Source organism: Amblyomma americanum, chromosome 9 (genome assembly GCF_052857255.1).
Source record: "Amblyomma americanum isolate KBUSLIRL-KWMA chromosome 9, ASM5285725v1, whole genome shotgun sequence".
Classification (NCBI taxonomy): domain Eukaryota; kingdom Metazoa; phylum Arthropoda; class Arachnida; order Ixodida; family Ixodidae; genus Amblyomma; species Amblyomma americanum.
In genome coordinates, this window is record NC_135505.1 from 106,186,451 (window position 1) to 106,199,139 (window position 12,689).

The following is a 12,689-nucleotide window of genomic DNA, read 5'->3' on the forward strand; positions in this document are numbered from 1 at the left end:
CAAAACATCTTAAGGACTATTTTTGTTATCATACTTTTGAAGAAACCAAGTGGGCTTGGAATATCTTGTATTTATTTTTTAGCAGATCATTTAAAAAATCAAATACAAATGGCTGTGCCTAATGTTTTGGTTTATTCGTATGCTTACTGTCTCTTAAAGTGGCTGCTGTTGCCCTCTTACCGAAGTACCCAAGAATGAATCAGACATTAATCGTACGCAACGACGAGGTAATAGGCAACTGAGTTTACCATGCTTCAAGTGCTTAGAAATGTGCACTGAATTTGGAACAAATTGTTTGGCAATTCAACCTTTATAATTGATTTCACTGGCAGGGGAAGAAGAAACAAGGACCTTATACAGATAGAAAGGAATGAGGTCCCGGTTGAAAAACTATGCTTCTAGTCGAACGGGTGGTCAGTCAAACCTTAGCATATGCTACATACAAGAGGGGGATCACTGAAAGTGAGCTAAATATGCGCCCGACGTGGCAGGAACGATGATGGTATAGCAAGCTGCGTGTCTTCTTGTGCTTACCGTGCCGCTGTTTCATGCAAACACGTTTTACACGAACACATCCAGCCGTTTCACTTCGTCAATCTCCAGGTACTCCTCAGTTGGCGGTGGTAATATTGAGCACTCATGACCGGCGTTACAATCAGGGGCCGTTCACTTCCTACTCCCCCATTCACCGAGCGCCAAAATGCTTAGCACAGTTCAATGGTTTTCTGAATCGTTTTTAGATGTTCTACGCTTCAAACGATGCAAATTTGCAGATTCAGCATTAGCATTGTGTTGAGTGGACACGAAAGTGTCTATAAAACTTCTGTCAATTATTGATTTAAGAGGTGGACCCAGCATGACGAAGTACCACGCAAAACCATACCCAAGACGCGGAGAAGGGCTGGCACTCGTTCTCGTGAAATAAATTTTTATGGATCAGTTAACCATTCTTTGTGTATTGGCCTTGGAATAAAGCGACGTAGGGACTTTTTATAGTTCGAACAGAATACCGAGATGAGTATTTATTGAGCATTTTCCGCTGTTACATGTCCGCAGAGCGAAAATCTTGACAGCCATCTTTGGAGAAGTGTTCCCGCAGAAAGAAACCGTGTGATTTCTGCCTCTTGCCTTTCTTTGAAGTATGGGTGATGCTTCAGGCCTGCTCCACGTATAAACAAATCTTGCCGAGGCTCACATTGTACAACTTTTTCTAGCATGGTGGTCACGGAGACGCACACCTAACCCTTGAGAGAATATCCGCCGTACTTCAGGCCGCCTCCGAGGCCACCACCGTATCCGAGCCCACCGCCGTATCCGAGTCCACCGCCGTAGCCGAGGCCTCCTCCATATCCGAGTCCTCCGCCGTATCCCAGTCCACCACCGACGCTTCCAATACCGCTGTGAGCCACGAGGGCACCTCCACCGTGCACCTTGTTCACGTGATGCACGGTCCTCACGACGAATACAGGTCCAGCCACTGCCCTGGAGAAGCCGGGACCTCCTCGCAGCAGGGTCACGCTGCTTCCTACACCCACGCCACCACCGCCCAGGCCACCACCAACACCCAGGCCGCCACCGTAGCCAAGACCACCTCCGTAGCCAAGACCTCCTCCATAGCCGACTCCCCCTCCGTAGCCCCCACCGTAGCCACCACCAATCCCGCCTAGTCCACCGGCCATGGTGGAAGCGGTCAGAGCAGCGCCGACGAGAAGGATTGCCTGAAAAGAGTGCATTGGAATTGAATTCTCGTCAAATTACCAACCAGAAGAAAAATCACATATACATGACAGATATCATGAGTGGTGCATTAATTAGTCAGGAACAGTATACCTCAAACCAGATGTCATGTCGCAGGCATGATGCTTTAGCTAAGCTTATTCCTTTGTTCCCTAAGTTTCTGTAAAACGCGATCACGGCGTCTGTACGCGTAGCCGTTACGGCCTGGTGACACATAATTTATGCCAGCCCACCGCTCTGGGGTTTTTCACAAGGCTATCCTGTTTGATGCGGCGTTCGTTCAGGGCACGCATTTTGAGTTATTTGTCGTGAACAGGGTTTATTTTTCTGGTATTTTAATAAATTGATTTTATAGCGTTTTCTGTTCTCTCTGATGATGGTTCTGTTCTACAATGGAATGCTCAATCTGTACCTATAATCTGAGATATAAACTGGAGAGCTTGAGCGCAAAACTATGAACATGTTAGGGTGGTGTAAAAAGATATGAAATCCCATTCATAAATCAGTTATAAAAATTGCAGCCGCAGCTCGTTGCCTTTTCCTAATAATAACTACATGGCCTAGTATTTTAACTGAATTTATTCTCGGCGTGTAGCTAGGCAAGGCCCCCTGCTATATTCTCTTTACTATCTCAGTTTCCGCATTCAGAGGCTACGACCAGAGCTAATGCAAACCGGAAACTGACTAAAGATCGGCAAATGAAACTGGCCAAAGATACATAATTTCGGACACTTCTCAACAAACGCAATATTTCATTTCAGGCCACAGCGGAGAGTCCCAGGTTTGATTTCAAGAAGCGTGGATATTGATATTCAGTTCTGAACAAAGCTCCAGTTATGAATATTTGTGCTGGCCATAAATTTTGCAGAATATTAAGGAGCCTGGAGAGAGATAAATGCGGGACTGTCGAATTATGGCTGAAAATTAAATTTGTTTGAACGCTGAATGTGGTTCGTCGCGTTATGAGTTTCAAACCGATTTACACTACAGGAGTAAAGGCCTTTGGTGCCAGGAACGACACAGCGTCATTCCAAATTATTACGCAACAACAAAAATTGGGTGGCTTCAGCAATTAAGGCACGAGAGAAATAAAAATTAATGAGTCAGTCATTTTTTCCACTGCAGTCACTACATCGCAATAGCAAAGAAAAAGCAGCTTGTCGTTCATACCAGAGGACTCATGGTGATGCTGCTGAGCGGAGCGGTTCCGACAAGCTGTGCTGCTCTGGGTTCGGCCGACCGGCCTTTATATACTCCTTACCCGTCGCAAATCTTCGGGATCTAGTTACGGCGTCATGACGCATCCGGGTCATTTGCTGCATTGCGGTTTTGTTTACCTCCCGAGAAGTCAAACCCAAATATGCTCGCTTTTTGCTCACGCATCGCCGGAGGCGGAAAGAATGCACAGACGCGGTGGAAATAGTACGCGCGCAACGGTGCAGCGTTTTCACTCGTCTCACGCATAGTCTATAGCGGAAGTTAGGAGGCTCTTTCGGTTAGTGCACGTTGGTACCGCCGATAGTATCTTCGGCTGGTCTAACCGTCTCTTTTAATTTCTCCAAGCCCTTTTGTACTGGCACAGCGAGCAACGGACTCTGGCGGTTGGACATTATCGAAGCGGCCACAGCTTGCATAAATTGACGCAGGAAGTTGTAAAGCCATATAATCCTCTGAGCGGCATTGCTGGTCCGATAACGTGAGTGAAAACACAACGCGTGCTGTACTGTAAGCATGAGTCTCCAAGCGAAAATAGGAATCATATGAGCTAAAACTTTTAAATTAGTTTTTTCTTAAGATAGTGAAATACTAGACTGTCTTCCTTTCTTTCAACTGTTCATTAACCAATCTGGTGAATAAATATAACTAACATTCGTTTTTTCTATCAATATTTAAAAACAGATAGTAAATGCTTCAGTGCAGAGTGCTGCATAGCAAGGAATATTCTGTTTTTAATATTATTCATAATTCTGGCGTATTAAGGTTTATTGGATTTCAAGACACGTCCTAAACACTGTTTTATAAATGACCGCTTTCGAGATTACATTGTTGGAACATGCGTATGCATGAAATTGCACGAAGTTAATTCATTTAACCAAAGCAGTACTGATTAAGCATCTCTCAATCGAACAATTACGTGTTGCACGTGCACCTGTGCACCACCTTACTGAGCGTCATCGTCCATTTTGCGTACACAGCGAGCGAGATATTGGCGGCTGTGCAGATGCTTGCTGCTCCCCTAAGTTTCGAAAAGGTTTATAACCGGACAGCCATCGGAGCTCTTCCTGTGAACCATAAAAGGTTCCTGCCCTAGTTATATGTTTTCAATGAAAATACGCTTGCTGTTTAAACATGGGCCGTTCTGCCCAACACTCCGCACTCGCGAACTTTTATTCATTTGCTTGGGCAGGCTAGCAAATAAAAGAGATTTTAAGAACGTAAAAAAAACAAAATGTATTGCTAATAGTGCTTAACCAGTTCGCGCTTTGCGGTAGGACTTCAGAAATGAAAATATAACTGAAACGCATTTTTAATAATAAAACATTTGATAAGGAAAACAAATCACACAAGAAAAACAGGAAAAAATTCTATATGGTATTCACACACCTAGGTTACATCATCATTAAATTCTGAGTGTATATTTACTTGTTTTAATGTATGCACTAACAACCATGGACATTCTACAGTGGTTCTCTCAGAGCAGTAAAATAAAAGAACAATGAAAACAATAAAAAAAGAATAACAAAGGGGCAATGAAAATGTTGGAGCCAATGACAATGAGTGACAGAAAGAGTTAACTGTCAAAAGGTGTCAGAGCGCCAGGAAGAGCAGCAGGTGTCGTCTGAAAGAGTTAAAATCCTGTTAAAATATATCAGGACCACATGGTGCTACGGCGCCATACGTGCACATAACTGGCTCAGTGGGGCTTAGTTCTACTGTTTAGCCAAGCTGTTCGAAAAAAAAAATTGCAATCCCACTGCATATTGCCCCGTTCTTAATCCCTTTGACTGGAAGAGGCATTGATAAGTGCTAGATTTTAGTTTTGTTCCTGGTAAACATCTATTCTGTGGCCTTTTCCGTCAATGTTAATGCCTGTCCGCCAGCAAAATAGAATTTTTGCCCACAAAATTGCATTTCAAAATTTTCGCCGCCTCTCGATTCAGACTAGTGATGTTTATACCCTGAAGGACTCTGTGATCGCATTCTTGAAGTGAATGCCATTATGGCGTCGCCTATAAAATTCGAGCGAAAAAACGGTGTCGATCAACCGTTGTGTTATAGAACTACCGTCTTTGTCGTTAGAATGCGGCCATAAATATATACAGGCAAACTTGAAATTATTCACTAAGTGCCTTTAATGAATTTTCCCTTCAGTCTTCAGAGCTGACAGCGTTCAGAGCAGTGGAAGTCTACAGAGGCACTTATTCAGAAAACTAACAAAAATTCCCGGTTCATGCAAAGTATCTGAGTGTCAACTTGAGCCAGTAGTCCTAGTCAACATGAGTTTCAAAAGACCACTGACACGTTAACACTGTTCAGAGTTTGAGTACTAAAGGGCACAGTGAGATTTTCACTCTTGCGAGTGCTTGTGTGCCTTCGAGTCCGCAGAACTGTACCGCAGATTCTTACCTTTAATTGTTATTTAATGTGTCGTTACAGTGGCACAATAACCGGCCGGATTATGATTGTGATGTTTATTTATGGCGCAAGAGCATCTCGGACAACGAGCGCCGCGAGCCAAAGTGCTTCCGCCTACTCAAGGTGGGTCACAGACCCATTTCTCAAGGAGTGATTCGTAAGTTAGACGAGCACGATGCCATCGGAGCGTTCGTACCCATTGTACGACCGGTGGGTACCCGGCGGCACTGAGGACCAAATCCCGCTCCTCCGACAAGCAAGGCAGGTTCTGCCGGGCGGATTAACTGAGGGCTATCCCCACGTGTAGCCAAGAAGAATCTCCTCCTTATGTCCTTCATGTGCCAGTAATGCGGAGGTATGTGCGCGTGGAAGACCTGCTCACGACAAATAACAAACTCTGCTCGAATGCATGCCGGCGACTATTCAGGGTACGTCATATTTCTTGGTCGTTCTAATCTGTCTTTTTGATGACATCACGTTGGAAAGTCATTAGACCAATCAACCCAAGAGCACATCTGGAGTAGCATGCCAGGCCGACAACCAGGTAGACATCTCCTATTCTATTAAAGTTCTTTTCCTTCCTTCCTTCCTTCCTTCCTTCCTTCCTTCCTTCCTTCCTTCCTTCCTTCCTTCCTTCCTTCCTTCCTTCCTTCCTTCCTTCCCTCCTTCCTTCCTTCCTTCCTTCCTTCCTTCCTTCCTTCCTTCCTTCCTTCCTTCCTTCCTTCCTTCCTTCCTTCCTTCCTTCCTTCCTTCCAAGAGCACATTAGCAGTTTTTTTAGCTTTCCCCGCAAGACAGTTTCTCAACAAAATGGACGATTTGTGGCAGTGTAATATACCTTCCATGCACTCCCGCAACAGTTGTCGCCTTTGCATGAAGGCAATAACAGAAAAAATCGTCCATATGCCGTGCGATATCACTGCACCGTAAATACCTTCGGGAGATCTAAATTAATCAGAAACTCTCTAATGCAATATCCCTTCTAGTCCACGTGCAGCTACCGGTTATACATCACATGCCTACAATACACGACCACAAATTTCTTTCTGACAGACTGGTAAAGGACTGGTTTCTTATGCATTAAAGTAAAAACTACAGTAAAGCCTAGCATGAAAAATTTTAATGACTGTGAAATGTAAAATGCTGCATTCTTGTCTATAACTTGTGAAATCCAAAAAACAAAATGTGGCTCCCCAGCGGGAGGCCGTTATGCGGCATTCATGCTGATAAAGCGGGAGGCCGTTATGCGGCATTCATGCTGATAATGCACCTTCGCAGGATCATGCCAACAAGCTAATTCGTACGCTCTTCAGTTCGCTCTCTTCAAATGCTGTTACAGTTTCCAAAACACCAGTATACCCGAGCACGAACAGATGCGAGTTGTCCCCCCTCTATGTGATTCTGTGTTGAACATAGCAGATGATAGGACTGACAACAATGGGGACCTCACTTAACCGCCGCGAAACTCAACAAATTTTCCGAAATGGCTGAAATTTAAAGTCAGCTCGATTGTTTGCCTCATCATTGTCGTTATTCGCTTGTTTTTGCTCACAGTTAAAACAGTGAAATAAGAACCAAATACTACTCTTCAATAAAAAACTCATTGCTGCTTGTTTCTTGAAAGGCCCTTCATGCTTCTCAGTCGGCACTTAGGGATTACTCTTTTCCAACTGCAGTAAGTCTGTTACAGTGTCCTTCTCCACAATAGCATTTCATCGCCTTTTCTACAGCACTGCCATCTTATTATTTGAGACATATTTAGAGGTAAGTCGCTTAAAACAATCAGCCTGAGAGCACATTTTCATGCAAGCACATATAGTATTGCGAGCTTAACAACAGAGAGACACAAATCCTTTAACCAACATAGTTGATGTCTCTATACATAAAATTACCCATGCCACCTTGCTTGTGAACAAATTTTAAAGTATATTGCTTTTGTTCTCGGAGACCACGATGCAAACATTCGGCATATTAAAGTCGCCACAATATCGTGCATTATAACTTCTGCCCTACATTTACCGACTGGCGAGGATAAACTTCCGGAATGACGTAGTTTTTTATATTAAACTTCAGGAAAACCGGATTACTCGTCCCTGCTATAAACGATCCAGACAAAATGACGAGAGCGCTCCGAGCGGTGCTTTTCTCCCGGTGGTGTTTGCGGATCCAAGTTTGGTTCCACGCAGTGAGCAATAGACTGGCACCCCGTCGAGATGCAATCGCAACTGGAGGCGGAACTCGGCAACGCCTCTTCACCGCGGGAATCCAAGCGGAAATCTTTTGGCACGTGCGCATCGTGTCTTAGTCGAAAGGGTTGCTGCTACCCAATTTTAAGCCGTTTTTCATCCTTTTTTTTCCTGTGCGTCAGTCATGCGATGTGTTACTTTCGAAAAGCCTACCAGACCGTTCCTCCTCTCACAGCGCAATAGGAAGCGAGATAAAGTGACGACACGCGCTATAATGGCCTCGACATCATTCCTCTCTCATAACGCCCTCTCCTATGCATGTACCGACCATAAATATGGATCATATGACGACTTCCGAAACATTCTCATCGACCGCGAAGTCAGCACGAGAGCTTCATATTATGATTGGTCGATGTGTATTCATGCGTTTTGCAGGAATAAAGCACATGATAGTTCCAAAATAAGGCGTGTTCAGTTTATGCCTGAAATGCAGCGGTGCATTATAATCCCCCGTATTGTTAAGGCGTGGTATGTAATGGCGTAGTATTTGGAGTCCATATGAAAAATTCGTTAGCTGCGTAGAAAATGTTCAGTAACAGGGTCGGTAAAAGGAAACTAGTGTACATGTTATGTCATCGATACAAAATTCAACAGGTGAAATCCGAAGCATCCTAAAAAATTGCCTTTGTCCTCTCAAAACAAAAAAAATGAGAAAAGATGATAACCAACGCTGTTGATAGCTATGACGAGCCAGAAGATTCAGCACTTGCTGTACAAACGCTTGCTTCTTAGACGCCGTACACAAAGCATTAAAATAGCGAGAAAAAATAACAAAACTTAACTAATAGACAAAGAGAAGTTAAAATGAACAGGAACGTGATTTAAACGCGTTCACTCATATGATTTCAGCATTAAAGCGACAGTGAACCACAAATTGAAGTTCACTGCTATTGACAAATCGCCGCGTTGGAATTTCTCGCAGTCAGAATCGAGCGTTCATGAGCAGTAAAAGTTAAAAAAAATGAAATACAATTTTTCCTCGGGAAATTATTTTCACGAGCAAACCCCGATAACATCATTGCATTTTTTTATGTGGCTCTTTGAGGCTCGGCTGCACTGCCATCCACTTTGAAAGGGTGACCACGGAGCCGTTGTTAGTATGATGACACGTGCTCCAAATCAGTGGCCAGAAAAAAATTGGAATCTTTAAATCCAACTTTTTTCATCAATAAATGCATCTTTTTTAGTCATGTAAACGTCATTATAGGCGGAAATAGAGCAGCAATAAATTTGACGACGGGAAAAAACTTGAAGGTCGTATTTCTGAATGTCCCTTCAAGTGGCTGGAAAAGCAAGGAAGTGGGCACTTGGAAGACCACTGGGAAATTCTTTCAGTGCTACGAATGTGTCCAACAGCAGAACTGACCACTTTGGTGCTCAGATGTGAGCAGTGAATACTTTTTAAAGATAACGAGAAATTAAGTTTTGATGTTAATATTAAAGCTACGCTAAAGGAAAATATTATCATTACTTCTAAGGTGTGGAAGAGGAAAAGAAACTGCATTCGAGGCAAGTAATAAAGTACTTTGTAAATAATGAAAATGAATGCTTGTTGAGCTAAGAGCTGTTTGTAATGCGCCGAGTCTGAGTGAAGCGAAGTATTCCAGGAACAATGGGTGTGGTAAAGAAAACCAACGCATGTGATGTCGGCGTTCAGTTAGTAAAGAATGTTTTTGGCAGCTGCCTTGATCTCCGGAAACTTGGGATTGTGAGTTTTAACGCACCGTGCGCCGTTTCAGAGCATTCGTGGTATATGCAAGTGTTAGACTGACCTATACGGACGATGTGTGATTCCGTGTTCAGTGGCGAATGCGGTGTGAACGTTGCCATATATTATTGTTCTTGTTTCCAAGACCTCCCAGTCTACGTTGGGCTTAATGCACTCTATCACTTTTGTGCAGTACAGGCCAAAGAAACCACGCAACCTTGGCAATGCATGGTGATGTTCTAGCTTCGAAACGCACCACGTGGCCTATTATTGATATAAAGTCAGACCAGGAACGCGAACACGCATATGTCATACATTCCTACTTTGCAGCGAGATATTCCTTCAGAATCATTTTATGAATTTGTACTTCAGTAGAGCAGTTATCTAGGAACATCAATCAGGCATGTTGTACAACGCAAAATATGTAGATATCTAAATTTATTTTTCCGACATAACCTGTTTTCGTTTCATTCCCACCTGATTGCACAGCCCTTGCATACCTATACGACTCATACGGTTTGCCTCTGAGCCTTTTTGTGGGGCTCTTCTGTAAATCCTTGGCTCCAATGTGATGAAGGCGAGGGTACATCTCACATTCAAGACATTTGTAACGCTCACAACGCAGATGGAGCCAATCTGTGCACCAAAATTCATATCTAGTGGGCTCTATGTTTTATTACAAGCGGAAAACTTCTCAATATCCTCGATTTAAAGCTAACTGCAGCTGAGGCATATTGTAACGATCGCCCGTCGCGCAATGGGCACATAGCCATTCGGGCCTTCTACCAACGAGTAGCTCTTCTTGACTATTTTGCGGACTAAGTACTGTGAGCATGACCGTGATGTGCATGCCTTGCTGTTTCTTCTTGTGCTACATTATCAAGAATACATCTTGTGTTAAATAAATCTATTCTGTAATTGCAAACACGGCCTTTTAATTGCTTATTTTTGCAGGAGTCACATTGGTGCAGTTCTTAGCACATTTTCGAATTTTATAGGGTTCAACACCCTGAAGCGACTCCGCTATTAGGACACCGAAGTGAAGGGCTCCGGGATTTTGACCAACTGGGGTTCTTTAACGTTCTCGGACCTCGCACTGCACACGGGCCTCAAGCTTTTCGCCTCCATCGAAATGCGACCGCCGGGGCCGGCATAGAACCAGCGTTTTTCCGGTTAGCAGCCGAGCACCGTAACCACTGGCCCACAGCGGCGGCACTTCGCAACACATGCCTACTGGCCTACCTAAGAAGCAAAGCAGTAGTTATGGGAGCACCAATCTTTCGTCACCGGTATAGTTGGCCAGGCGCTGAAACGTTCCCAACGCTAAAACGATTTCTACATTTCTAAGCCATATTACCTAGACCCACAACTTAGAATGATCCCGCTTATGACTACCTGCGCCTGTCTCAAGCCATTAATAAGGCACTCTCACACATTACCTGATCTGCGAATGACCACTGGCACCGTAGAGACACGAGCGCCAGCCACTCAACCTCAATAAGTCACTATTTCTAGAGTTTATTTCCTCACTAAAATTGCAAGTGGTGAAACTATCCGCTTTCGGTGACTCCGGTGTATTTATCTGTTTTTTGTTAATGATGGGAATGCAATATGAACAGATTTCGTCATAGATGCTTTAGTGCGAATGTATGTGCATCGTGCACCGAGAAAAATGCGCGACAGCGATACGTCATCGTCTGTGTACATTCCTAGCAGGAACTTTTGCGATGAAACTTGAATCACAGTGTTACTTGTTACAGTTGACCCAGTCGAAAATTAGGAGAGATTCTGTCCTAAAATAATACAAAAATGTAATTCTTTCGTAACGACAGTTTTTGGTAACATTGCGCCGCTTCGTTTGACACGATTGCGCAAAACTACTGAAGGCGTTGTTACGAATGCACATTATTCGTCTCAAACAAATTTGTGGTGTAAAACCAGCAAGAATTCTGTTGTGTTTTTACAGAGAAATGTAAAGAGGAGGCAAGTTTTGTTTGGTTCAGGGAACCGTTTCTGCTTGACTGCGGCGCAGCAAGAGATAATGTTAACTGAGCACATTGGGATATACTGCAGCTCTTGCTAATTTTAGCGCAGGGCTTGGACTATACGGTTACAGTGAGATTCGATCCGATACACATTAGTTAAATACAAATGCGCAAGCAGCGCAAGAAACGACAGGACAACAGGACATCGTGAGAAGCTTAAAAATCAAGATGTCTTTTTTCAACTGCAGTACACTGCGTCTCTACGTTCTCTTTACTATTTTTTTCTGTACATCGCTGTGTACCACAAAGCTACTAAGCATTATTGTCAGGTTATGAACTTAATTTGCGGTCTGGCGTTGAATGTATCACAAAAATGAATACACCAAGAGGCAGCATAACGTAAATAATAATAATAATTGGTTTTTGGGGAAAGGAAATGGCGCAGTATCTGTCTCATATATCGTTGGACACCTTAACCGCGATGTAAGGGAAGGGATAAAGGAGGAGGGAGTGAAAGAAGAAAGGAAGAGATAGGTGCCGTAGTGGAGGGCTCCGGAATAATTTCGACCACCTGGGGATCTTTAACTTGCACTGACATCGCACAGCACACGGGCGCCTTAGCGTTTTTCCTCCATAAAAACGCAGCCGCCGCGGTCGGGTTCGAACCCTGGAACTCCAGATCAGTAGTCGAGCGCCCTAACCACTGAGCCACCGCGGCGGGGCATAACGTAAAGGCTGTTCAGTTTTTAGGAACAATATGAACCTGCCGAAAGGGCAAGCGGCAAAGAATTCAGCTAGGTTTGCTCTGAGTTCTTTTCGAAGCCCTGCGCTTTATATACAATGAACTTTTGTTTTCACGTTATGGTTGCTTCACCTACAAGGGAAATGGATACATGAAAAATTGGTTGTCCGCAGATCGGCATCTCCACAGAGGCCAATTCCTAGGGCCACTCAACTATAACCCGCAATGAAAAGCCTACTAGACATCACACTGAGGCTCACGCAAGTAGTAACCGTGGTCTGATTGCAGCCTTTAGACCGTTCGCAAATATCCATCCAGAGTCAAATGAACCTCGAGAATTCCTATTCACGCACAACTTTCGCAAAAACCGGATAGAATCCGAAACGCTCCTCTTCCGTTTCCTCGTGAGCACTTAAGTGGCTAGGCCACTGCATTCGGAGACGGTAGTAGCTTCATTCAAATCTCCCCCCCCCCATTGCCAGTAATCGCTGATACACACCACAAGACAAATTCAAATTTCTGCATTTATTACAAAGTTCCCTTCAGGACGATTTCCTACAATAGCTTTCTTGTGAGCAACCACATGGAGGCGACATGGTGGTGATGAAGAAAGCCTTTTCTCTTCTCGGCGTTCTCG

General features: G+C 43.9%; 1 protein-coding gene across 1 annotated transcript; it reads right to left on the minus strand.

Annotated features, from left to right (window-relative positions):
* Window positions 1–1,001: 1,001 nt before the first annotated feature.
* Window positions 1,002–2,953, minus strand: LOC144105296 (uncharacterized). Its single transcript, XM_077638436.1, has 2 exons — window positions 2,908–2,953; window positions 1,002–1,718 (listed from the first exon to the last, which is right to left on the minus strand). Exons 1-2 carry the CDS (start codon window positions 2,917–2,919, stop codon window positions 1,239–1,241), a joined length of 492 nt encoding a protein of 163 aa, XP_077494562.1. The 5' UTR covers window positions 2,920–2,953; the 3' UTR covers window positions 1,002–1,238.
* Window positions 2,954–12,689: the final 9,736 nt, after the last annotated feature.